General features: G+C 39.6%; 1 protein-coding gene across 1 annotated transcript; it reads right to left on the bottom strand.

Moving 5' to 3' along the window:
- Positions 1 to 683: 683 nt before the first annotated feature.
- QSOX2 (quiescin sulfhydryl oxidase 2) lies at positions 684 to 26,074 on the bottom strand. The gene is made up of 12 exons (XM_086625094.1): positions 25,825 to 26,074; positions 21,140 to 21,240; positions 19,800 to 19,848; positions 18,559 to 18,667; positions 18,272 to 18,362; positions 15,709 to 15,854; positions 14,619 to 14,759; positions 12,379 to 12,508; positions 9,981 to 10,103; positions 8,684 to 8,834; positions 4,323 to 4,511; positions 684 to 1,757 (listed from the first exon to the last, which is right to left on the bottom strand). Exons 1-12 carry the CDS (start codon positions 26,057 to 26,059, stop codon positions 1,207 to 1,209), a joined length of 2,016 nt encoding a protein of 671 aa, XP_086481220.1. The 5' UTR covers positions 26,060 to 26,074; the 3' UTR covers positions 684 to 1,206.
- Positions 26,075 to 27,612: the final 1,538 nt, after the last annotated feature.

Here is a 27,612-nt window from a genome sequence, read left to right as displayed (position 1 = left end):
CATCCCAGAACAGAGGAGCTCTCGGACTTAACCATTAGTTAAATCCTTCTTGACCCAAACAGAGGAACACTCCAGCAGAAGGGCAGGAGAAACGGGCTGTACTTCCAAGTACAGGACAACTTTACAGCTAGCAGGTGATAACTCTCTGTGAGCTCAGAACTGGAAATACCCAGTGAAGTGTTCATGCCACCTCACAGGAAGAAAAATTACTATATTGTAACAAAGTTATCCAATATCACAAGAAACCTAGTGTTTCCAGATGTGTACGTTTGTTCTGGCACGCTGATGCAAATCTCACTGTCCTTCACTACAGACAGTGTTCCTCTTTACAGGAGTGCATCAGAACTGGCTCACATCTGCATGACAGTAATTACCCAGCTACTTCTCTGGTTTATGAATGAGTGAGATGAGTGATCTAATGCTCCATTAACACACCCACTAGAGGAGCAAATAAAACACTGGGTCTGAGTCTGCCCTTGCTTCCATCTAAACACCATTAAAATGCATGACAGCATTAGCAATCTGAATCAGGCTGCTTATCGAGGTACAAACTGCCCCAAAACTCTCATCCTAGCAGAGACATACACATCCTTGGCTGGAATGCATGGGAGAACGGAAGGCTTATTTGAACATGTAATGCTTTCTACTTTAAATATGCAGTGTAAATAATTGAGAAAGTCACATAGACTTAGAATTGATTTAATTGGAATAGAATTCTTATTTCCTGAAAAAAAAAAAAAAATCAGAATTCTCGCTTCTCCAAATGAAGCAGCCAAGGTAACAGCATAACTGTTCGGTACTCTGGTGGGCAAAATCAGCTCTGGATAAGGTAAAAAAGCCTGTCCTGAAGTACACAAAACAATATCCAATTTCCTTCTAAAACCAGGCACAGTTGATTGCATAATGTCATGTTTACTCTGAAAATGAGTAAAGGGTCTGGGCGGTAAGTCATGGAAAAACCTTAACGGAAAAACGCAGTGCTTGCTTCCGGGGACGCCTGACGACAGCACTAGGTGCCGCAGTTAAAGACGAGGGTTCTTACAGCGAGCTCCACATGTTAAGCTAGAACACTCAGGAAATGACTTGGGAAGGATGGGCTTTTAAACAAGGAATGCTGTATATAAAATCCCTGATCATAAATATTAAAGCTGTATCTGGTACTGAACAGCCACATACAACGAAAACTTTGCTTCCAGATTTAAACTTCTATACGGACGAACGGTGATACTTCACTTTCCACCGTTTGGACCTCATTCGGAAAAAGAAGTACATGACCATTAAAAACAAGGATGAAGCTACATACAGTATGACACACAGACTCATGTCTATGTTTGAAAACCCAATCCCTAAGAAAGACACGGACGGCTTCGTCTCTTTAAGGTCAGCGGATTCAACCGCGCTTTTACCGCTATCTTTGACAGGTCCAAGGTTTGCTATTAGCTTATCTAACACCTTAGATTCAGAATCTAGTGTGTTTTCTTTATCCTGGATCTTATTTTCTCTGTTTCCACTTGGATTCTTCAGTAGGCTTTTGTCTTTCACCTCCCTTGTATCTCCCTGTTCAGGTTCACTGAAGTCAGTCTGGCTTTCGGTGTATTTATACAGAATATTTTCACTGTTATAGTGATACTTCATGAACTGTAGAACCTGGGCTTCGTTCCAGCTGTGTAATCCTTTGATTTCTTCATGACATGCAGGACAAATGTCTGGAGTTGGCCACTGAACTTTGGGAAATTTTGGATCTTCAGTCAAATCACCTAATTGGGAGGAGGGAAAAAAAGAATAAATCGTAAATGAATGAACTAGGAAAGCTGGACCATTGGACATTTCACCAGAAGCTGCAGAGAGCATTTTCCACTCATAAATAGTGAGGTTGGCAAAAAAAAGCCCACAGCACAATAATGTTTGTATTAAACTGAAGACAATCATAACAAATTTGGAAATTCATTAGTTTCCTTATAGATGCATCAATTATGTTCTGCAGTATTGCTTCACGTTTCAAAAGACAAACACTAAATCATAGTTATTTTCCTTTTCTCTCAACAAAAGCTGTGGCACTCGAATTCTAACAAAAGAAGATACTACAAGTGCTATGTTTTTAGAAGGCACGAAAACATCATCACCCTCTGGGCCTTTCATGGGTTAACTTGAATTATGGTTCAAAACAAACTGCTCTTTTGCACTCAATGCTCCCTAATCCTGAAGCCTGGTTTGCAGCAAGCAGTTTCAAGGCCAAAGACTTGCAGATATTTTCCTGTTTCTGGACTGTGAACCACTCCATCCTAAGCTCGATTTTTCACAGCTGGCATTATTACTACAACAAACTATTTTCAGTACTTTAAGAACCGTTTTCCGATTTAAGTTGTATTTTTCAGCATCTTCGCTTTTTAGCATTTAAAAATATCACGCTGCCTTGAACTAGATCCAATTTTAACATTTCAGTTGCTCACAGCTCTGACCACCTTTCAGTCTTGATGGCAAAGAGCTGAAGTCTGTAACCAGCGTTGCACTTTGCTCTGAAAAAATAACATTTTAAAAAGTGGATGCAGATAATTTTTAGAACAAAAATCTCTACCTGCTAAAAAAGCTAATTTATTTAGCTGATTAGCACACTAACGCTTCAAATATTTCAGAAACAGATTCTTATTTTATTATGATTTGTATCTTTTTTAAAGGTAGAAAACCTCTCCATGACTTTGAGCAAAACATTGCTTAGGGATTCAAAGGATGCTTAAAAATATTTGTCCCCTTGATATTTACAAGTAAGAGAGCAAGTTTGCATCTCAGATATCTTAAATAAAGGTCACTTAGTAATCAATTTGTTTCAGCAGAGAAAGTAGAAATAAAACATCTCATGGGAAGATCAGCAACAGAAAACTTACTGTACTTCATGTTTTCCTGCCAAAGAGAAGAACGCTATAAATTCTGTACATTCCAAAGCAACAGGAAAGAATGACACAGGGCAGAGCCATATACAACAATCTCAGGACCCACACTTGAAGGCTGTGCCAAGGCGTTTTCATTGACCAGTCAAACATCATTTCTCATTGACAGCTATATATAGTACCAGAAATAGAGAGACAGCTTTTAAGGATTAAAATAAGTCACTGTCTCAAAGAGAAATTTTAGCAAACTTAAAAAGCATCATTTAACATCATTATTTATTCCAGTGTGTTTATACTTCTTACTAAAAGGGTATTTTAGCTGGCTGTTGCATCATCTAAATCAATATCCATGGGAGTTTTCCAATAACTTAATGTTCTAAATAAGTAGACTGCTCCACTACTTAGCAACTGCAAGTCAACAGGACTACCTTCTTCTGTGTTCCACCTGGCAATGGTAACAAACATTAGAGGATGTTCTTATTTAATACCTCATAATTTACTTTTTTCTCCCTGGAGAAAGGAGATAAACTGTTTATACTCACAACAGTATTTAATACTTCGTACATCTTAGGAATTCAGCATAACTACAATATAAACACAATGTAGCATATTTAAATTGTAACTAATGCTACATTACACAGATCCATAACAGCAGACAGGGATTAAGCACAAAGAGAAACCAATTTTCTTTAGTGCTTTAGTCACTTGATATCCCCATAACAGAATGGATTAAATACAACCCGTATTTTAACGGTACTTTTAGTCGAACTGAAAACATAGCAGCGTAGTGGGGGAACAGATTTTCTTCATACAGTAATTTTATTTTATTCAGTCGCTGATCTGCTAATAGTTTAAGGCCCTTTTATCCTGAGAAAGTTTTCTGTTCAATTATCATCATTTTCTATCTCTCCAGAACAAAACAAAGACAGGTTTTAACATCTCTTCAAACTGTTACAGAAAGAAATTTAATTATATGTTATCCACCGACAAGGAGCTGAACTGTACTGCTCCTTTTTGAAAACACTTTTGATTTGTACTCCAGAAAGACCCTCTCATCAAGCAACAGGTGAAACCTCAGGAGCAGCAGTATCTCTGAGAAATATGACTTTTTTTCATTATATACCATAAAAGATAACTATGTTACTGGAGGACAGTGTATGTTTCTCACTCATACAAAGGTCAGCGTGCTGGTCTTTAGAGTCGTAGTTACTGGGACGCTCTAGGTTTGGCTCTATCCGTTGGTACACCAACGTAAAGGTGGCATTAGCCTTTTGAAGTCAGTATTTAATAAAGGAATATCAAGCTGGAACAACAGTTCCTGTTTCAAACTCATTACAGAGCCTAATTTGCATATCTTTGTTCAAACACAAACCACGTTGTATAAAATGCCACAGCCTTGTCTTCCAGACACAGCTGCATCTGACGGGTTTTCCATACCTGCAAGCCTGTTGTTCACTACGTTGTGTTTCTCCCAGAGCCAGAGAACAGCCTTGTCCAAGGTTTTAACAGAATCCATGGACTCTTTAGCCATTTCTTCAAAATGCTGAGCGCAAGCCTTGCATCCAAAAAAGTGGTGGATGTATCTCCGCATGATCTGAAGGACTATTTGAGGACTGTCTTCAAGACCTAGGAAGACAGATGATAGATGCATTCAGCACCATCTGGACAAACACAGCTTCAATGTATGAGCTTTAACGTACATACGAGTGAACCGTGGGAAAAAGAAAGGAAAAGTTGCTGCCTTCTTGTTCCATGTAAATTTACACCTTCACTTTAGATATAAGAAACGAGCTCCTTCTATAAATTAAAGATCTCCATAGCACACGTGCCATCACACAGAATCTACACCTCAGTAATTCACAAAGACATTAGCAGCATTAAAAGCTTCACACAGTTTTTAGGAGAAATACCCCTCCCCAACAAAATACATATTTAATATTGTCACTAAGTAGTTGAGACATTTTTTTAATCATTGCCAAAGAATTTGGTTTCTAATGTAGAGTTTAAAGCGATCTCAAAACAGCACGTTTCAAAACATCCTGTTTTGAAAGGCTGTCTGGGACACCAGAGACAACTACAAGGGAATTAGTTCAAACACACAAAGGTTCAAAAAAAATGCTAGGTGAGCAATAATGTTATTAAAAATGCAAAGCAGCTATTTATACCAACACACACTAGCACATTTAATCTATAAAATTGTGTTCAAAGTTACCCTGAACATCAAAACAAGAGTTAAAGGTCAAGTGTTCTTTACAGTGAAATTTCCCCTTTCAGAGATTATCTTACAATTTGAGGGGGGAAATAAACTCAGCTAAATGAAAATCAGACTTTTTTTTTCCAGAAGCCCATTATGAGAGTACATTTTGAAATTGTTAAAACATGCAAAGTCCACGCTGTCCGTTTTTCCACGCAGTTCTTCTGGAAGCACAGACTCTTTCCAGCATCTTGTCCAATAACTAAATAAGTATTTGTTACTCATTCGCCATTACATTTAGGCTCAAGCTCTAAGATATGCTGGCCTTGCTACTGAAAAATCAAGAGTCAAAAACCCTCTGATCAGTATTTCACAAGGTGTCTGTGGTATCTGTTTGTTACTCCGTTAACTCTGAGGTATTACAGAATTCCACAATCTCATGACAGTTATTAATGCCACAGCTTTTTTGTCAGGCACTGAACACATACACATAGTAGCTACTTAGCAACGTTTGAACTTTCAAGAGTAACTCAGGAATTCCTCCTAAAATAAATACAAACACATTATTATCTCTATAACATTCACACTTTTACGTTAAAGATAATGAAAAAAAAAAATCATTATTTTATTCAGAAGTAAGGAAAGGTCTTTACAAATTGAGAACTTTGTCCTGGGCCTTTATTGTGACAGCAGGTGGTCCCTACATCTGTAAGTGGCTTGAATACCTGATATAATTCATTAAAATCCTAATGGTTTCGTCTCTGTCTCACAGATTTTCTGATTCATGCTTAATTGACCTAGTAAATTATGCCAAAATGTACTTACAAACGTACTATATGTTACCACAAACACACACTTGTCAAGGAAAACACACTTTATGATGCAGATTGATCAAATTACTGACTCCTGCAGTTGAACACCTCTACCACGAGTAATTTACAACGGTTCTGTAGTGAAGGGTTACGGTGCTTTGCTCACTGTCCTCTTCTGGTAGTGAATAACAAACACTTTGGTAGCACGTATGCTGTCTGTATGTGCACTGTTTCTTGGAAAAAAAAAACTCAACAAAACCTATTCAAAACCATCAGAGTACTTACCCGTTATAAGAAATGCATGAAGATTGTCATGAACACCTTGATTTAAACCAACAACATTATATTCCTAAACATGGCAGAAAAAACACTCTTTAAAGTCAAAGAGAAATCATAAAACCCAAACAATCTCTACTCAGACATTCAGTATCTGTGATTGAATAGACATGTATAAATAAAAGCTACGAGATTAAAGCAGATTAAATTACAGTATTAAAAGAAAGGCTGAAAAATAATTTTGGAAAGTTGAAATGAATTTCAGATAAAACAATTTTACCATATAGACTAAAATATGTATTTAGAAATAAAAACACAACAGAAGTAACTACTAGCAAACAATCTCTTTATGGAGGAAGAGAGATTCATACACAAATCTGATTATATGTGTTGTCCTGTGTAATGCTACACTGCCGAAAATTCATTTTTGTGGGGAGGTCTTTCAAATTCAGCAACAGATTAAACAGAACTCAGATAATTTTTTTAAAAAATCCACAAGCCTGTCTTATTCATACCAATAGATTCTACCACTTAAACCCACATTTGATACAATTAAGCATGCTCAGGACTAGATTTCCACACTGATTTTGCACACCCTCTGATGTGAGCAGTTCTGCTCAGAGTTCCTTTGGATCCCCTTCTGCTGATGGCACTGCAGGTTCAGATTACACCGTGGACACGAAAACGTGTCGAATATAAACCAATAAAAACATTACATCAAGAAAGCCATAGCGAGCTCACAATGACTACCAGACTCTGCAAGAAGAGGAAACTACCAAGAAAAATACAGCTGCTTTAAAAAGAAAACAAACAATTGCAAAATGGCTCATTTTGTTTGTTTTTCTTTTATCAGCCCAGAGATGAATCTTCTGTTAACATCTGCCATGTATCATCGTGTAATCCTCCTTTTCTCTTTCCTCCCAAACTACTGCAATTCAGGGTAACCCTAATCTTTAAAGTGGACAAGAACCATAAAACCCTACCTGTGGGGGGAAGGATTAGGGAGTACATCATGCTTTTTAGTAGATGGGATTTAAACAAGCAATAAGGAGAGGAAAACCTCCCAAGACATAATCCGACAGTCTCAGACTGACCCAATTCTTTCGCCATAAGAAGTGATCATCACATATCTGTCCCGATTTAAATCGATGGCTAAGTGTGCCAAAGAGTTTTCAGGTTCTGCAATGTATTTTTAACTTCAGACTGACTAGAGCTCATGCTTCAAACATGAGAGTAATTTAAGATGCAATTTTGAACAGTTAAATGCTAAGAATATTCTTACTTTTAATTAGAACACTCCTGGCAATTGGAACAAAAGGGGAAATTTAACTTATGCATGATCCTGTTGAACAGCTAATATATCATCCAGTATAAAAAAAAGCCCCAAACTCACCAGGCAGAGCACAGAACTAAATTAAAGGGATTCAGCCTACCGTCCCACAAGTAACAAACAAAACAAGAGAAAACAAAGAGAGAGAAAAAAATCAACAACAGGATGATTAGCTATCAAAAAAAAAATCCCTATTCTGCAGGAGATTCAATATCAAGAATTGAGATGTTTTCACTGATTGCAAGTAATGCTGGATAAACATTAGGTATCTATAATTTGAAATAAAATATTATTTTTTAAAAAAACATAGAATCAGCAGCTGACAAATTGCAAATTTCTGAGTGTTATGATCTAGTAACAATCTAGCATTCTTATATTCCCTGGAAAAGACATTAAAAAAGGCTTTAAGTGTAAACTAAATAGAACGATAACCAAAGCACTGTCCTGGCAAGAAAAATACCATATGAAGGCCAGTATTTTAGCATTAGTAATTCTATTTCCATTGTGTGAGGAAAATAGATTATATATCCAGCACATTTCTTAAATAGGAATCATCAGCATATTAACAATATTATCACAATATTAACGCTTCTTCACAAGATGCTGCAAGTCTAAAAATTAAGCAATTTTACAGAGTGCTGGCAAAGTAGCATATCACTGCGCAGATTAATGGACACTAGGTACATTCAGCTGAAAAAACCCCAGTCAGAACGTTCAGTATTTAAGAAATAAAATTACAGGATTGGCTAATGGTTGCACAGCTTTTATAGCTACTAAACTGTACGGTTAAATCTCACTCTTCTCAAATTAAATTAACAAGGCAGCCTCAGGTAACCTGCACAATCTTCCTCCCTCTTCACGTAGTTCAGAATTTCTTTCTTTGAAATTATCTCCTTTTTCTGCTTTGTGGCTCACATCTTCAGGGCTGCACACTTGATGTACCACATTTCTAAGCGAGGACAAACCGACAGGCTTTCTTTCAAAGCCTTCCTGCTGCAGGAAAGCGATGCTCTGACCTCTGCTGGTACAAACCTGAAAGCTGAACCTCGAAAGCCACTGTCCTCCACCGCTGTATCGTGCATTTACACACAAAAAAATTCGCTTTAATCTGTTATTTTTTCTATTACACAGAACTGCTGCATGTATTTCTCTTGTCCTTCAAGTGTCTCAGGTAACTGCTGCTTACCTGTATTTATCAAAGCTTTGGGTCGCAGCGCAGCTTGAACCGTTAGGGTGTGAAACAGCTTCCAAAGGGAACAGGAATAACCCCTCAGCTCTGGTCGGCTGCCCTGGCATCCGACCCACTGAACTTTCTTAGGGAGAAATATCCCAGAAATCTGAAAAAAATATTATTTAAGATATAAGCAGTTCTGGCACCTAAGTTCACCACTGATGATAACAGCAATCACAGTTGATCCTACCTTGAAGTTGAGGTGATCCAAGGATAAAGAACAGTAAACTTGCTGCTAATGAATGCTTAAGGGAAACAAGTTTTAAACTTACAACAACCCTTAAGTCTGAGATACTCTGACACACAACTACAAAACCCATCCTGCTTGCAAACATGTTACATGACTTACAACATACAGTCCCTGATGTCGAACCTACTAAAATGCATATCACAAATGTCTAATTAGTCAGACAGAATTCATTAAGTAGCTTAACTCATAAAGGCTTTTTTAACCACAGTATGAACACAACACACACAAATACTACTGTGACAGAGCTACAGTTTCCCCTGGGCACATAAAATTCCATATTACTCAGCAAGATCCACATGACTTACAGTGGTAAAGCCTTAACAGGCCAAGCTGTAGAATTCATTATTATTTCTTCTTAAAACAAAACCACTACTTATTCATTATATCTAAAATCCAGTGCAAGATTTTGGTTTCTGAGACTTAGCTCTCTGCTTCCTAGAATACACAGGTTTCCGAATTTCAATTCCATTTCACAGGAAGAAAGACTCACATCAACTTCTGTACAAAGCCAGGCCTATGACAGGGTTTTGCATTACCAAATGAGATGGGATTCCTAGCAAGTCCTTTACTGGGCCAAGAAATTAAAGAGTATTTGGGGAAACTCTTCAAGAATAACGCCCATTTCAGTGAGTAAATTTCCCATCACTTAAACTCTGACCTTCGAGAGAATCTTGCTGACAGCAGGCATGGCAAGCAAAGGCAACTCAAAAACATCTGCTGGGAATCTTGCATCATTGGAAGTGGACATTAGGGAACACGTGTATGTCGGTGATTGGTTGCTCATTATAAAACTGAGACAGGATTGTGTATTTCAATTCTCTCACTTCAATTCCTCCATGTGGATTTTTTTTTTCCTGGTAATGATTTCACTTTATTTTCATTTTAACCTTCTTATAACTCCATTACAACTGAGGGACATTCAGTAAGTGATGTCTTGGATTTAGAGAGAATCTTATCCTTTACTAATGCTGTATTTTCTGCTGGAAACTAGTAACAGCTTACCCGCATTTTGTTGTTGACCAGATCTAGGATAGCATCATAAGGGATTTTGTCTAATGGAAGGCTCACCAGCCACTCTTGCAAGGTCTCTAACAACTTTACCACAGGCTGACGGCCAGGAAAAAGCTGAGGGGAAAAAAGAGAAAAAAAGAATAAAATGCCCAAATTTTAAAGCACAAATCTCATTAGCAGTAAGACACTTTTGTCTTTATCTAAATTGTGTTTTTCCTGTCTTTAAAACGCTTCACATTTTCTTTTGTTATGAGCAAATCAATTCCTTGTTCTGCTTTCAGTAAAAAGCCATCTCACACTAAATTTTGCTTACAAAATTTACCAAGTTGCACGCACAAAATGTTAACCAGTAAAACAACAGGCAGAAACACTACAGAACAACTTTTGACAGATTACGTATAATTTTGCATTAAGGTAATTCAGCTCAGTGTATAGCTCAGGAAGGAGTATAACACTCAAGTGAATCAGAGAGGCTGAAATCCTTCTTACTCTTAGAAGATTAATCACAAAAATTAGTTCTTATAAAATATTTGTTCACATTTCTGTAGAAGTAGATGATGCTTGTTATCCAGAAGAGCATTTTCCCTTTCATACGTGTAATAGTGATTTCCAAAGTGATTTGGAAATACTGACTTCCTTAACTTGCAACTTAAAGAAATCAGAGTCTGGCAGATGAGTGTGAGGAACTGCAAATCAGAGGTAATGCCATTATTTTACACTAGAAATGCTATTTTGCTTTAGTGATGGCTATAATTACTATAGAATTAAGTAGAGTGTGCATACCATCCTCTAAGTACCCTTCCAGAGGGAGCAGCATTTCAACAGATGGGGAAATAAAGTCCTTGTATCTGCTACATTAAACACATAAAGCAATTTATGAGAGAACACGCTCTACATACGCTAGTCATTCTGCAGCCGTTGTCCAACTCTTGATAATATCTCTAATTCATAGAACACTTACTTGATACTACGCAAATCTAACGGGCAGGAACTCCCTTTTGCCAATTGTCTGTATTTTATCTAACACAGGGACCCTGTGCTCTGTTTTGCTTCAAAGACAACTCTTGAATAGTCTGTAAAAAAATTAGCACACCTCTGAACTACTGACTGGGTACTATAATTCCATTTACACTTGGAGGAGCCCCAGAATATCATGCATTACTATCTAAAAGACAACAGTATCTCAGGTAGGTGTCAGTCTTATCGAGGATTCAAAAACATAACGGACTTCTGCACGGGTCACCAAAAGACCTAATTCTGACAACAATGAAAATTCCCCAAGCAGGGAACCAGAGACCTCTGTGACTTCGGATTTATCATCGCTATAAACGCTGTTACACAGGAGGACAGTGTAAAAGTTTTCTAATGGAAACACCTAAGAATCACGAACGAGAACTACGAGGAGAGCACTAACACGACCAGAGAATGCCAATAAGGGGGAGCAGCCCCCACTTGTACACGGGCAGTCTGGAGACCAGCATGCGACTAAAAGAGAGCATTCCCCGTTTATGCACTAATAGCTGGGGAAGCAAATGACATCAGCTGGCCAGGAGCCATCAGGAAGGACAGAGGATGTTTTAGGGATAATATGATGGAAAGATTACCACTACACTTTCTTAAAGAAATGAGGCCAGCTAGAGATTTCTGACCTCTGAAGGCCACGGGGGGGCAAGGAACTGTCTGTCTGATTTTCAGATAAATCCAGATATTTGGAAATAGTTCATATAGGCTGTCTTATTCCCTTACACAGATATTGATTCACTTTTTTAAAAATAAAATGAGGCGTTAGCTGCTCAGTACGTAAATTGGTCATTTCAGTAGGCTGACATAATTTTTTTTCAAGTTGTGTCACATTATATGCCATATTTCATATATGTATCCCTTCACTCAAATGTAATGTTTAAGCATCTTTATTAAATACTCAATTAAATTCAATACCTGAATTATATTCAAAATTTAGACAGAAGTCACTTATATCTCCAAATAGAACATAATTTGTCAAGTATGCACTAACGATATCCAAATATGAAGAATAAAAACCAAAGTTTTTTTTAATTCTACTCAGTTACAATGGCTACTTATCCTGAAAATCTGATAAATGGACTATATTTACAGTTTGTTCAATACGCTGCCAACTACTTAAGCTTTTTTTAATTTTGGGCCCTGTGAGATTAAATTAAAATGCATTTCAACCCTGTCAGTATGTCAGAACAGCACACAATAACTCAAAAATAACATTTAAAGAAACCCACAAAGCTATTTTTTAAGCTAGTGAGGAAGCATATATTTAAACATCCTGAAAGACATTTTGAGAGACTTATGTCACGTCATAAATTTTATGTTAGAGTCACTTCATTCTTACAAATAACCAAAGACTAGAAGCATATACCTTGGCAGAGACAGTAACAAAATCCTTGAAGGTCTTTAGCTCAGCTCCCTCAAGCGTCTTGTGCGTCGCCAGCTCTACCCTGAGCAGGTAATGCAATCCCGACTCAAGGTCAGCCATGTACAGCTTGGATCTGAAACACACATATATAACGTTATCAAGTGGCAGGTTTCTTTCGCTCATTTTCTCACCAGTCATGAAGGTAAAATTGATATATAGGAGGTGTCATTAAAACCTCAACATTTGCCACTCCACAGTGATTGCAGTATATCCTACACCGGTATGGGAAGACACAGCAGTTACTTCAGGTGCTCAGTATGGTGAATGTCAAGTTCAATGAGTTCCACTGAACTCTCTTGAAAGAGTAATTTAATGTCATTTTCTTCAGAGTTTAGATAAATGAAGCATAACCACACACAAGAATTTCTTTTCTATTTGACTCAACTTTTTGCGTCTCAGCCAGCTTTACCTTGTAATGAAAATTATAACCCTGACATTGCCAGCAAGGAAGCAGCTAGTGTAAAGAAATTACAGCTTCCCTTCAGGATTGACCACAAACAGAAAAATGAGATGCTATGAAAAAAGGGAGACTATGTTGAACAAAAGTAGATTATATATGTACAGCTGGAGTGCAAACAAGACTGAAAAAGGTCAATGTTGGAAAGGACTGAAACTAGAAATCCTCTCCCAAATGCTGTAGTTTTACTGTAGGTTCTTTGCATACAAGTTTAACAGTCAATTTTAATCACACCAGCTCTTAAGACAGAATTAGGAACCTTATGACAGGTAAAAGTAAAACAAATGAAAGATTTTAAGAGTTCTTCTCACAACTATCCTCATAACGACAAAAAAGACTTTACAAAGTATCAGGCAAAACACCCTGTCTTTCAATGCTTTCAGAGTACAAACTCTAGACAGTATGATCCAGAGCAATGTAACCAAACAAACATAAGTTCACATAGTTAACAGAGTTAAACACTTCTTGTAAGAGTTCAGCAGCACTATCATTTCTAAAAACACATAGAATCAAAAAAACAATCTTTCAAGAAACTGGCTGGCCCTACCTCTTAAACAGCATGCAGGAAATAACATACTAAAACATAGAATACTCTATATTCTTAACAACTCAAACTATGGACTTACTCTGAATTTACCTCCTTATTTAATAAGATACTTACTTTTAAATTTAAAAGAACAGCAAAACTCCGCTTCGAGTTTCTTAAATAGAGAGCCACCCATGTGAATGCATGAGGTTCCCCCAAAGAATCCTATTTAGAAGATACTTGGACTCGAGATTCACATCAACAAGATTTTGCCTTGTTGAAAAGCAGCTCGATTTAACTAAGCTGTTTTGATAACGGAATGCCTCATATAAAATATTTTATAATAGTCATTGAAAGAAGATGACACTAATAGCGTCCATGAAAGGAAAATAAGTATGAAAGGAAAGCACTTAGTCCTACATCTTTTCCATCTAAAGATGCTGAGGGATCATCTCTCTGCAAAGCCTTTGCATCCTTCTCTCAAAGAGGGAAAGAGGGCGAAGATAAACCTTACTGGATTTGGTATGATAAACATCTTTTACAGTGACTTTAGTATTTTCTATTACACTCACATTTGACAGTCACTTTTTAGTGAGCAATGCTTCACTGCTATACACACACAAAATTCTCGTTTTCTACAGAAATGTTATAGCTTGTTATTTTACTATTTATTTTTTCCAGGGACACTGATTACTTGCTAAAGTTTTCCAACAATCCAAATCAGTGATCTATATACTTCAGGTATTGGATAAGTCCTTGGTATTTTTAAGTCAATTAAGTATTTAACAGTACTTTTGGAGAAAAACATTAGCAGCGCAGATGCTTGTTAATTAATTAATTAAGAAGTTGTAACCTTGATGCTGGAATTGGACTAATTCACAAGTGTCACCTGAATATACTGAGAAACGGAGGAAGCTGAAGCGACAGCCGAAAGCTTTGCTCTCAGCTTTGATGCCATAATTTCTCCAGTGTTAAGCACGATGAATGCCTTTAATTTTACTAAGCAGAAGAACACGGATCATTCAGTAGTAACCAACCTATTCAACTCAAGGTGCATCACCTGGGATGGAATGAAGTACAATTTTGAACTGCACTAGGATTTTATAATAAATTACAGCACAGCTTCCCACACGGCAAGAAGAAACTGCAAGCCAATTTTAATAAGCAAGCATTGATCTGAAAATCGAAGGGACCACTTACTTATCAAACTCTTTCCACACCTTGATTTCTTGATTTTCTTTGTTTTCTTGAACAGGTAGCTGGAGTGGCAAAAGAAGTTTTTTTCTTACACCTGGCAGTGACTTTAAATATGAAGAAAAGAAAGACCGTAGAGGCTTCAAACTGCACATAAAGGGACAGAGTAAAGATTACTTTTAATCTCAGATTAAGTGCATGCCCAAAAGCAAATCAGCGTATTTATAAAATGAGATATTCACTTTGGTTTATGTTTTCCAGTCCGAGTGCAACACATTATGTTTTGATACCAAGTGAAATTAAACAGTGTTCAATTTAGGAATAGTAATAACAACCGTTTGGATTAGTGGTTTGAAATTCCATTCAAAATAAGAACACATCATGTTCATCAAAATGTCAGTTTGCCTTACACAGGCAGTATTCACGTGGAACAAGTATTTTCACTCAGAAGCATGTTTTCTAAGATGCTTCATTATTTTTTTTCCACTTTTATTCCAAAGTGTTTTCCTTTCAGAAGTATCACAGTACCAAGTTAAAGCTATAAATACGCAACAGTGGTAAGCAAAAGTAATATTAGGTCTCTTATTAAAATCACACGTAGTAATACTAAATGGTTCATTAAGAACCACCAGCTCATTGCTCTCAGGAGATCAAACTCCAAACAACCAACCTTGGCCTAGAGCTTTTATTTCCAGCTAGAAACACCGCTTCAAATCATCTACTTCACAAGCGAGTTTTGTCAGCAGTATAAATGTGTTACTGCAGCCAAAAGACACAATTATTTAGCCACCACACCATTTTGGCTAGTTTTCCCTACTAAATGATGAAGTCTAACTTCTACTGGAATACTCCACGTCTGTATATTACAAGCATTCCCAAAGAGTAAACTGTATAACAAGACTGGCAGATTAATTAATAATTGCTAGAGAGTATTGAAGACAGGCGATTTTCAAACACAAAGAAATGGAACACACAACTTCAGTCAGTACAAGGTGCTGATTACATGCCAGAACACATACTTTGTACGAAAGGAAGCTATGGAAACTGGTTTTGTAGCTTAAACAAACCTCCCCATATTCCTCAGACAGTTACTTACATGTTAATTAATCCATGGGATCCATTTGCATGTATCAGATAGCATGAAGGGACTGAGGTAACACCAAGTTTCTCAAGAAGAGGCTTATCAAAATTCAACGCTCTCTTTACAACGATGTTTTCATACTGGATCAAGTCTAAGATCACCTGGGTAACGAGAAGATGACATGAATTACACATTGTTCAAGGAATATCCAATCTTGTAGGAAAAAACATATAAACAGGTGAAGTGCATCATCTTTTAAGGGCATCATTAAGCTCTTCACCAACAAAGTACATCTATGAGTGTTCTGCAGACACTAGTCATTTCAGTTAAAGATTTACTCTTCTCTGGAAATTATTTTTTTTTTTCTTAGTCTATCCTGATCTTTCCTCTTTGAAGTCTAACATCTGAAGAAAACCTAAGAACGAATGACAAAATGTCCTCATAAACCTTAAAATAGCTCAGAGGATATTCTACAGGCATCAACAGTTTTATGTTTCATGTTATATATGTAAGAGTCTAAAGGTAAATTTTCAGGTAGCGAAGAAACATTGGTCCCACCGTTTTACGGCGTTCTGATGTCAAAGCCCATTACATGGAAAACAATTAGGGCTCTGCAGGAGTTCAGGCTTTGCCTGGCAAGCCCTGCCAAATCAAGCCGTGTCGTCTGTGGTGTCACAGCACCCAGCTGTCTGTTCAGCTCGTGTTGTTCACCAACGCCATAGCAGAGACTCCATACAGGGACAGGTGCCCATATCTCAAGAGTTCCACCTCACAGTCCAGCATCTCAGCTCAAACCAATCCTCATCAGCTGCTTAAACCTGCTGCTGGGCTTCTACACTAGAGTGGTTGGAAGAGGGTACAAATTTCTTTGCAAAGTGTAAAATTCAACCAAGGGCGGAGGAGGCAGAAGAGGGTGGGAACATCAGGAGGCCTCAAAGATTTGCCAGGAGTCAACTATCAAAATTCTTGACCAACTACAGGCAAAGCTGCACCTACAAATATGACGACGTGGTTACAAGTAATGAAAATTTGCTACGTAAAAAAAAAAAGCCTTAAATACTAATTTCTTTCCTTCTTAAATCCTTCAAGATCCCACTGCTAAAGGCATCCTCATTTGCCATTCTAGTGGCCACACTCCTCACACCCTTCCATTAGCCTCTGCTCTTATACTGCCATTTCAAATGTTCAATTCCTACCTACAAAACCATCCATGCTTCTGACACTTCACTTACATTTCTACTTGTCATGTGTTTGCTTTTACCGCTCTCTGCATCTTCTATGTCTTTCTCCTGTTGTTAGTTTCACAGTTTCCACTACACTTTTCCCTTTCAGGTGAATATTATCTGTGCTATGTTTTCCCTCACTTTCAAACTTGTAATTTAAGAGACCCTTCTTTCCATCAGTGATAAACGCATGGCGTTCCTTTCTTCAGCTGTTGTGACTTCTATCAGGTTTGTCTATACTGTTTCATATTGTAAACTTGAAAACAATGTTATTTTCTATTTCACTAAACCATTCTATAAAGCTAAAATACTACATAAAATTAACAAACATTTTTATTTCTGAAAGCAGACTCCACTTTCTATTAATCAGATGACACTCAGTCTTTCCCTATAACAGCAGGTAATAAAATTAAAGCGAGTGTGATAAAAAGCTGAAGAACTTGATAATCATCACATTTCTTCTTTTCAATAATGCCCACTTGTACCAACACAGCAGCTTCCAGAGAACAAATGTCTGGAAGCAGCCTGCTTCCCAAAGTGATTCCCACTTTTGGCAGCACACTCTCCTCCACTTATGCAACTGGGCCATCTCAGCATCAAATCTAATTAGAAACATTTCACAGACATTGGATGTTTCTACACAGATTATGCCTAGATAATTATGCAATTTATTTTCTTTACTTATCCTAGATCTTGGCAGGAAGAGAAAAGTAACAGTTGTCTAAGCTAACAGCAGGCTCATTAGGTGGTGAAATGATGCCAAATCAAATATTTTATTGAGGGGGTGGGGGAAGCAAAAAACCAGACTTCCACTTCCTCACAACTGTGAAAGTAATTTTATGCTATCCTGTCAATTTAGAATGTAATTTCCTAAAACCTATATGTGAAGGAAGAGAACTAGAGAATTTAGATTACTATAAACAGTTGAAATACCAGGGATGCCCAGAAGAATGAATATTATGAACAGTTCTCTAGCAGTAACAAAACTGTAACATAATCTGACAATTATTCTATGATTCTATGACAATTTAATCTGACAATTCTTTTGTTGCGATCTTCCAAATCTTCAAAGAAAAAAGAATTGCGCTAAAAATGAAATTAAAAAATTAATCTTTCACTAAAATGTGAATGGAAGAAGTTAACATGACATCAGTTCCTCTGTGTGACTAAATACAACAGCCCTATATAATCCTTTGACTTGGTGATATCTCAGATATGCATGACCTGCCCTTTATGACCCTTCAATTCAGTCCTATAATCAGAAATTTTATTGCTTGGCTAAATAACATAAAATTCAGCTGTGTCATGATGACATTCGTTCGTATTCACTATGTCATTCCGAAGTCACACATTACCTCTCGTCCAACATAGGAGTTATTACTTTCAAACACGATGGCAGTATAATGGTGGCTGTTCTTCTCAAAAAGAGAAGTAACATCACTGGACCTTTTAAGAAAAGAAAAGCTATTTAGCACAGACAGAACGCAAGACACCCACTGTTACTGATGGAATTCCCCTTTACAATCTTGTAGCAGAACTGATAATAAGAAAAAAGCTTACTTCACCTTTAACAGGACCTTCTACATTTTATTTAATTAACACAGTAAGAATAGACCAGCTGTATCTTAAACAAGGAACTTACGAGATTGGCTCCAACGGTGGGCACGCAGGCGGTCTCAGCTCTTGGGAATGGTTCTGTAAGAAGTCAATCATCATCTGACGAACTGTTTGCAGCTCTCGGTCTGCTCCTGCTGAGCACAGGTTACAAAAAAACCACACCACTTCAGAAAACTGGGAAAAAATTACTCACATGGAGGTTTTAATACATTCTCATGCTTTTCTGTGTCAGGTTTTTGTTTCAAATTAGGACTTAAAACCCAGGATACTATTTGGCTGAAGAACAGGGACTAAGCATGTAGGATTTCATTTGCATGTTGAGATGAGATCACATTAGAGCTGTCATCCCACCCCAAAATTAATAAAACCTCCAGACTTTTCCAAATATAACCATCTGCCTGCCTTACTGATTTTCTCTTCAAACAACGTTTCATTCTAAATCTGTGCTCATTTTCACAGCAGTTGGTGTGGGTAACTTCAGTAACTTTTTTGCAATAAGGATATTTATTCATCGTGCACCATTCTAACCAAACGGGCCAGATGCAGTTACAAAGCCACATAACAGCATGAGGAAGTAACTGAAGTGTGAGGATATTTTATTTGCTTTAAAAGAAATAAATTAAAAAGCAGAAACTCTCACAAATGCCAAAAAGTAACAGGTACCACTACGGTGTACTTCTACATGAAGAGTTAATGCTGCAGGTGGTCTCTCTTCTGACCTCTGGCCTTTTAAAAGTTAATCCACTGAAAAAGACAACATTACTGTTGTCCCCAGACAAACCAGCTCAAGCTGTGATCCCATCGGACACACGGGATAAGCCTGTTTTCAGTCGGTTGGCATCTGAATAGAGGTCCTCCCAGTGAGGTTCAGGATTTCAGGATGCCCGGAAAGTGGCTGACAGATCAAAAAGCACCAGGGTCAGGATTGAGCAAATTGGATCTCATGCTAACGAGGTGTGCGGTAGAAAAATGGAATTTAAAAAAAAATACCTAGAAATTTGTGACAATTAAGAAGTACAATTCAAAAAATGAGGAATGTGAGCCCTAAATTCTTAAACAAACGTTTTGCCTGTCTAAAATTCTGCCTGACATTCCATTTTCATACAGTACTTGTCATGTCACATATCTCAGAGAGCTGGTTAGTGTCCATCCCATCTCTGGCTGTCTAAACTAACTGACAGGCAAAGGGATTTTGCTTATTGTGCAACACGTTCCTGGCTGATAGGATAACTGCTTTGGGGATTTCTTACAGTAGGATGTTCTTACCTTTGTAATTTTCTCCAGTAGTAAACTGCTTTGTAAATGCTTTGAAGAACTATGTGGGAGAAAAAATAGTATTATTGCTTTGAAAATAACTCACTGCATAAGAGAAAAGCTCAGTTTAGAAACAAAAATGGCTTTCAAGAATTTTTACTTTTTCCAGCTCTAATTCCAAATCGTATTTATCTATTTGTTCAGAAAACAGTTTTCCCTCTCAGCCCATGAGTTCCAAAGATCTGCTTCTCAACTATACGAGGGTAGCTCACAGGTACCAGCTGATACTCTGATACACAATAAAGCCAACTTTTAGAGGAAAAAACCCACAATGCATAATTCAATACTGTATATTGATCCATTGCTGCAAACATTAACCCAAACATGAATTAACTGATTACCAAATCAGTGATACCAACTGTGTATATACTTAGAACACTATTCATATCTTCTCAACTCCCTCCAGTGGTTAAACAGGATATACAATGGAGCTTGACTATGTTCTGCTACAAAAATAAAATAGAAAAGATGCAGTGTCTAATGAAGATTGCATTCCAATTTGCACCCAAAACTTTAAAGATTAATAAAAAAAAAAAGTTTTTCTTTCTATCAGGGTAGAACATCACAAATTCTACAGTGAAATGTCTCCTGTTCCCTCTCCTGTCATAACGAATACAGTTTATTCAATCCTCTTCATCCATCCCATTCTGCTCACACTTACAGTTAATTAAGGTGATTATACAGATTGGCAAAGACAGGGAAGATAAAAATTGCACTCAGATCTGAAAATGAACAATGGTAGATACTTCTGGCAAACACGAGATCCCTTTTGAAAGCCAGTTTAAGCAAATTAAGAAATTAATCAGGAAAATAGTAAATGATCAGTTAAGGGAAAACTTTGGTCATGAAATCAGCTGATTTCATGATGCAATTTCAACGTATTGTCTTTACTTTCACCTACCGAAACCAAAACACCTATTAATAATCACGAACTTTTGAATTTGAAAAACATTCACACAAACTGTTTTTATCCAATGAATATACCACAACTAGGTGTCATATAAACGTAACAATACAGAACTTTCTAGAATGGGATCTTCTTTCAATAAGAATTTTTCAGATTCAGAAGTGAGGAATTACTGCTATAAACAACTGCATTAGCTATTGCATTCAGCAGGAAGAACTCCAATTAATCTTTCATCAACTCTGCAGTTTTCTCAGCAAAAGCAAAGCAAAAGTCCATCCAAAGAACCCCGAGTTACCTGTGACACTCTCCACAAGCACGTTTGTTACGGTTTTAGTCACTACAAAGCAGGCACCATCTACCTCAGGCAACACATTATGCCACTTACCCTGAAAGTTGGGTAATAGTGAATACCGTATTCTTTGCACGTCTCGTAGTTCTCCTCTTCCCCACAGTCCAGCACACCAACTTTAATTGCAGATTCCCAGTCTGAAAACAAAGATACCTTTCAATTTTCGGCAGACGCGATCACGGATCCCAGCTGATGGATTACTCTGCTTCCCATGGAAATCAACAACAGAAGTCCAATAGATTCCAGTGGCACAAAAATCAAGCCCTCGGTCGATTCTCGTTTGCTATTCATTTCTATCCTCAAGTGTAATACAATCTACTGATTTTTAAAACAACTAAAACCTCCTTGTTTTTCTTAGCTGCACACTATTTTCAATACACCTAAACAAGAAGATTTCCAACACACGCTGTAGCAGTTTCAGGGCCAAAGTCAGTTTATTGAATCCAAGAAGATGAAATAGGGGCCAAGCCAACACTTGCAAGATACCAGATTGTATTCCCTAGCTATCCCCATTAGCTAAGCTCATAAAATAAAGCATGCAGAATATATACAACTGAATAAAATTAATCCAGCAGCTCCTCATCCACATGGCTGTCAATTACAAAACCATAAATTTGATGCATCTTGTACTACCGCTGTTTGAACAAGGACACACTATTTATTGAACTCACCATTTTCTCAGAGAGCTCCAGAACTGCACACAACCCAAGGCTCACGGAATTGTCTACTGAAAGCTGTCTTTGTCTTTTAGTACTGCTCTGGAACACATTAGCTACACCTCAAAAAACATCTGAGTCTTAAGTCGAGTGCTAAATAGCTGAGTTTGAACATCACTGTAAGTTTCCTTTATAAATGTTTCATAGCAACAACCACAAGAGTTCAAGTATTTCTATAAATATGCTTATATAACTTCAATAAAAGCTTTCAACTTGTTTATAGCTTTTTCCTTCTCATTTTGCTAGAAACTTGTCTTTTGGAGCCATCCTCCACTGCAGCAATCACTTTAGGGAAGAAACACTCCAAGAGACTCCTTAGACAGTTACTTTTTAAAGCTAAGCTAAATCAAAACAGCTGTGGGCAGAATTTGAAGGTACACCACGATTCCCAAGCACCGATAAAATTTAAAAAGCACTAAAACTAAACTTGCTTTTATAGCAAAGAGCGTGAAAGCTTCATCAAGTTCAAGATCTGATCGACAGTTGCATACCTCGCCGCTTTTGAAATTAAGCTTGACCTTTACTTGTCTTTGGAGGAGGATGGGGCAGCTGATGGAGAATTTCAGTTGTGCTGAACATGTCAACAGCTGACCAGGCACCAGGAGTAACTACAAGCATGCTAGAGCAGATGGGTATGCATTCACAGGAGCACAAAAGATACAACAGTCCATTTCATCAAATAAAACGCAAAATAAAAAGGAAAGTTTGGCTTCTGGGTATCTATCTCATTCAACTTTCACCACTCCTCCTCCTTTTTCCACCTGTCTTGATCCTCCTCCCTACGATGAATAGAAGCACTATGAACTGATGCAAATTGCCTACTCACAACAATGCCACCCCATCTCTAGCTCAACACTTGGGTTAAAGAGCACCAGCTGGGATGTGTGCTGCTCAGCATTTCCTTCTGCTTAAAAAGAAGCTTCTCCTTTCCAGAGGATGTGAAAGTCGCCAGAGTGCACGGCCCAGGCTGTGCAAGTTTACAGCAGCGCTGTAGCCCAGACTGTTTTTTTTTTTAAATGCTGATGAATTTTAAATTAGCATTAGTATTTTTGAAATACTGACGCACAAACTATATATAAAGGGTAGATAAGCGGTATCATATCGACCAACACTATTTCTGTTTACGCTAAACAAGTTCCAATGAAGGACACGAATGTACTGGACAAACTGGAAATCCATCAGGTTGGTCAAACCTCCTGCTTAAATGCTACAGAACACCAACACAGCAGACACAGTGCATCATGAGGAACATACTTTCTTTGCACAAACCTTGTGTATTCCCTGCAGCAAGCAGATGCAATGCCATGTGTTATTTTTCTATTACCAAGTTTCAGTCAGGGAGATAAAGATGCATCCCAAGGAACCTCTCCCTGCGTCCTACTCGAGTCCTGTAGTTTAACACACACCTGAACGATGACAAGGTTTCTGCAGTTTACCACCAGGTGTGGTTCAAGAACAATTTCTAGAAGGAAATCATTATTGCTAAATTTGGAACGACAGGAGAAAAAAAAAATTACTTCCGCATATAATTCAAAGGCTGTCATATATGGGATTTCCAAGGGTTTGTTACTTCTACACAGAAAATTACTACTCATAATTGCAGCCCACAGGCATTCTGGTGGACAGATTCAATCATCTTTTAAGACAGAAAAAGTACAATTAACTATAATGGCCACTTTGGCCACTACTGCAATAAAACTAAATGTGTGATTAGGAATGCAGCAGCAATGACTCTAAGCTTCAAGCCCGTTCGGAGAGGAGAGGGAGAAACATAAATTACACAAAAGCACGCACCGCTCCTGTTTTTCAGGAGGATTATGTTCTGCTATGAGCTTTGTAATGACAGTATTGCCAGGATTTTACAAATGAGAAATGAAATTAAAATTAAGCATATTAGCACAGGCCTTTTATGGACAAAGTAGTTGCACCAATTTAACTGGACTATACCAATTTGCAAACACGACCACACTCATCTAGGAGTTCTCTAACATAGATGAGTCTGGCTCCTTGAAGAGAGCTATAATATTCTAGCAAATGAGTAAATATTTCTTAAAAATAAATATTGAGACAGCCTAAGGGGGGGAAAATGTTTCTGGAGGGTTTTTTTTTTTTGGATTAAGCTACCACCAAAAAGCGTGACAGTTCTCAGTCTCCTACTAAAATCTATTCATTCCAACTTTAAAATGGAAATATTTTGCTGACAAATAACACCAGAAACCAATTGCATTTGCTGGTAGTGCCAACATTCACAAACATAAAAATTCACTTTTTAAATGAAAGTCTTCATAACAACTCAATGGATTAAAGAGTAGAAAGGCCTTTAACTGGTTATAGCAATACAAATGCATAACATGATTTGCAGTTACCATGACTGCAGATGAAGGAAAAATATGTATATCTGAAGAGGTCATTACAAGTTACAAAAAATATTGCCTACAAAGGTATCATGCTGCTGTAGTAACATATAAAAACGTCTCTGTCTTATTTTGACAAAAGCTCTGGTCAGTTCAGGCTCTTCAGGATCTTCACTACAGTGAACACCTCCTTGCTTTCACTTTTCTTCAAAAAAGAAGAAAATCTAATACTATTTTGGTCACAAGCAAATCATATCAGAAGGTGAAAATGTTACGCAAATTTATGCAAAGAAAACAGAAAAAAGCTACTGCTTTAATAAACAACAACAAAAAACCCCATGCAAGTAAGGAGCATCTGAAATGCTCTGAATCCACTAGTGCTCTGTGTTTCTTGGTTTTTGAGTTTCTGCTCGTCCGCCAGCAATCCACAGCATGTGACGAGCTCATCAGGACCTATTTTTGGGCAGGCCTCCATTTCCGTCCATCTAAAACCACGTATGCCTTCTACTGCACCTGCATCTCGTGTTAATCATCAACACCTTCCACATCCAAGGCTGCCCAAGGAAAGCTGGAGAGAGAACGTGTTACAACTGCTGTCTCCATCCTGGAAGCATCTCTTGGGTCAAACACTAAACTAAGAGCAGTTGAAAAGCCTTTACCACCACTGTGTTACGCACACCATTCCCTGCACATCTGATCGCAGGTCCTCACCCCACCAGAGGTACGGAATTAACTACTACCCGAGGGGCCCCATTTGTCTCCTCACCTTGGATCTACAGAGTAAAGCACTTCAGCACCTGCCAAAAACCCCGAGCGGTGTCAGACACAGCACGGCACATCTCCCTCGTGGAGAGCTACCATTTCTTTTCAAGTCACTATGTGCTAAACCTGAAACTCCGCTTTGCTTGATTTTTGTATTATTTCCTTTATTATTTTGCCCTTTTCTCCCTTCTAGTCCATTCATGCTGTATCCAATTTGCAGGATACAAGTAAAATACACGCGTGGCCCCCGCAGCGCCGCAGTATTTATTTTCCATTTAGCTTCTAAACCAGACCGGTCTCTTTACAAAACCCTCAGAAGACAAAGATCTTGCCCCAAAGGGCTCGGACTCCAACCGCAGCTCCTGCGCCTCAGCACCGCAACACGTGCGCGCAAACCCGCAGCGGGACCCCCGCGAGCACGCGGGAGGCGGTGGCGGGTTTTCCCTGGATTCCTGCGAAACCTTTAAATTTGGAGACTTGCTACCGCCTTGCCGTGCCCTGCCCGCCGTTCCGGCGGCGCGGGAAGGGCCGTGCCCGCCACCAGCGGAGCGAGCCGAGGGGTGACCCTCGGGTGGCACAGGCGGCCCCGAAGCTCCCGGGTGGCACGGAGCCGAGGCCGCGCTGCCCCCACGCGTGCCCCCGGCCCCGCTGCAGCCGAGCGCCTCCCGGGCGAGCACGTGCGACAAGGGCCCCGATCCCCGCACCGGCACCGGGACCCCAGCGAGCCCGCGGGTCACGGGGCGCTGCGGAGGAGCGCCTCAGGCCCGCGGCAGCCGGGCCTCACGCCGGGCGGAGCTGCGCAGAGCCGGGCGGCGGCGGCGGGGACCGCCCCGCGGCTGCGGGGGCCCGGCCGGAGCCCGCCGCGGAGGGGGCGGCGGCGGCGCCTCACCTTTGACGTCCCCCGCCAGGGCGCGCCAGGTGGGCGCGAAGGCGATGCAGTGGCCGCAGGACGAGCTGTAGAACTGCACCACCCAGGCGGCCGAGGAGTTGAGCAGCGCCCGCCGCACCGAGCCGGCCGCCAGCACGGTCAGCGGGTCCTCCCCCGCCCGGTACAGCCGCGCCGCCGCCGCCGCCAGCAGCAGGGCCAGCAGCGCCAGCGGCCCGCCGCCGCCAGCCGCCGCCATGTTGGGACGCCAGCGGCGCGCGGCGAGGGGCGGGGCGGGGCCGCCCCTTAGCAACGCGCCGGCCCTGGCGACGCGGCCTAGTGCCCGGGCGGCCCCGCTGGGCCGGGCCGCCGCTGCGACCCGCACCCCCTCGCTTCCTGCCCGCTTCGGCTTCCCGAAGCTTTGGCGGCCGGAGGGGCGGGCCTGGCCCCGCTTTCCTCCTGAGGGAAGCGAGGGTCCCCCGTGCAAAGAGAGCGAGGCGGTGCCGCCCGCTGCCCCCAAGGCCGCGGACAGCGACATGGCGTGTTACCAACCCCTGGTGACAGGGACAGGCCACAAATAAACCCTTGGCAGCCGTGTTTAGAGCCGCGCCTCCCTGAGGGGCACCGTCTGAGAGAAAAAGTAAAAGTAAGGAGGTTGAAACGATAGAGACAGCTCGATGGCCGATTTTGTGCGGCAGTCTGCTGTAGAAACAGAAGTTTCAACTCCGTGAAGCTGCTCGCTGAGAAGAGATTAAAATAGCACAGCCTTTGGGCTGAGACTGCTTCATCCCCAAGGGCATCACTCGGCAGGAAAGAGCCGTGGCTGGTCAGAACTCAAAATGCGATAAAAGGCCGCACGGAGATCACTGCGAGCTCTGAAGAGGCTGTTAGAAGATGTTAGAAGCTCTGTCCTTCAGTGAGTTGTGCACTAGTAATGGATTTTAGCACCTTTCGTAGCTGTAGCCACAGCACCAGCGTCTCCTTTCATTTGTAAATCCAGGCTCAATAATTTTCGTTGCATTAACAGAAGCAGAAAACCAAGGCAGAAGACGTCCCCAGAGGACAACTTCAAAGAGGTTTAAAACTCAGGTAGTGAAAGGCTGAGGTCTGCGAAAAGATAATTCTTGCTTCTGTTCCTCACAAATGCTTCTTTTAATCCTTCAAGAACAATTAGGAAGCAAATGAGTCCAAATTCGTCCTTCAGGCTCACCAGTGTGAATCCAGAGGTTTATCATTGGTTTTGGCCAGTAATCCACAGATGGTACAAGGGTGGGAATCTCGTATACAGGAAAATCCTCTCCTCTGAGAGCTGAGTAATGGATTCTGCCACCTTGACCTTTTCTTTTCCTGGTCCTCTCTTCTTGACCATTAACATCTGAAGTGATTCAAGCACATCTTTTGCATCCGCACCCACAGCTATAAGTTATGCCGTTGCTTGCATCCCAGCCCAGCTGAGGGGTTTTCCGACTCTTTTTCCTGGGTGCTGTAAGCTGCAGAACCAGATGGTTACAATAGCAGAGTCCGGCCACTTGGAAGAATTGAAAAATCTTGTGGCACCTGCTAATTGGGATTTTAAAAATCTGCAGTGCCCAAGATATTGCAGAGTGCATTTTATTCAGAAGAATTGTAAAATGCATGAAGATGAAAGAGATGGACTACAGGAAAATTAAATGTAGGGTTTAACTGAGAAATAATCATTTTCTATGAAAGATAATGACTCCTCTTGAGGCTAGTATCAAGATTTATTGACCCGGGAGGTTAATATTGATCAAAACCAAGGCAAACAAAATGTGAGACCTTGAAGGAGAGTAA

Source organism: Tauraco erythrolophus, chromosome 22, assembly GCF_009769465.1.
Source record: "Tauraco erythrolophus isolate bTauEry1 chromosome 22, bTauEry1.pri, whole genome shotgun sequence".
Classification (NCBI taxonomy): Eukaryota; Metazoa; Chordata; class Aves; order Musophagiformes; family Musophagidae; genus Tauraco; species Tauraco erythrolophus.
The sequence above is the reverse complement of the archived record's forward strand: the minus strand, read 5'-3'. Positions and strand labels throughout refer to the sequence as shown.

What these genes read in the sequence shown, in the direction of transcription:
- QSOX2 (XM_086625094.1), bottom strand. Translation starts at nt 26,059, where the DNA reads ATGGCGGCGGCTGGCGGCGGCGGGCCGCTGGCGCTGCTGGCCCTGCTG. An exon ending in TCCCATGGATTAATTAACAT is followed by an intron (nt 14,760 to 15,708) that starts GTAAGTAACTGT and finishes CTTTATGTGCAG; the next exon opens with TTTGAAGCCTCTACGGTCTT. An exon ending in TGGTCAACAACAAAATGCGG is followed by an intron (nt 8,835 to 9,980) that starts GTAAGCTGTTAC and finishes TATTTTTTTCAG; the next exon opens with ATTTCTGGGATATTTCTCCC.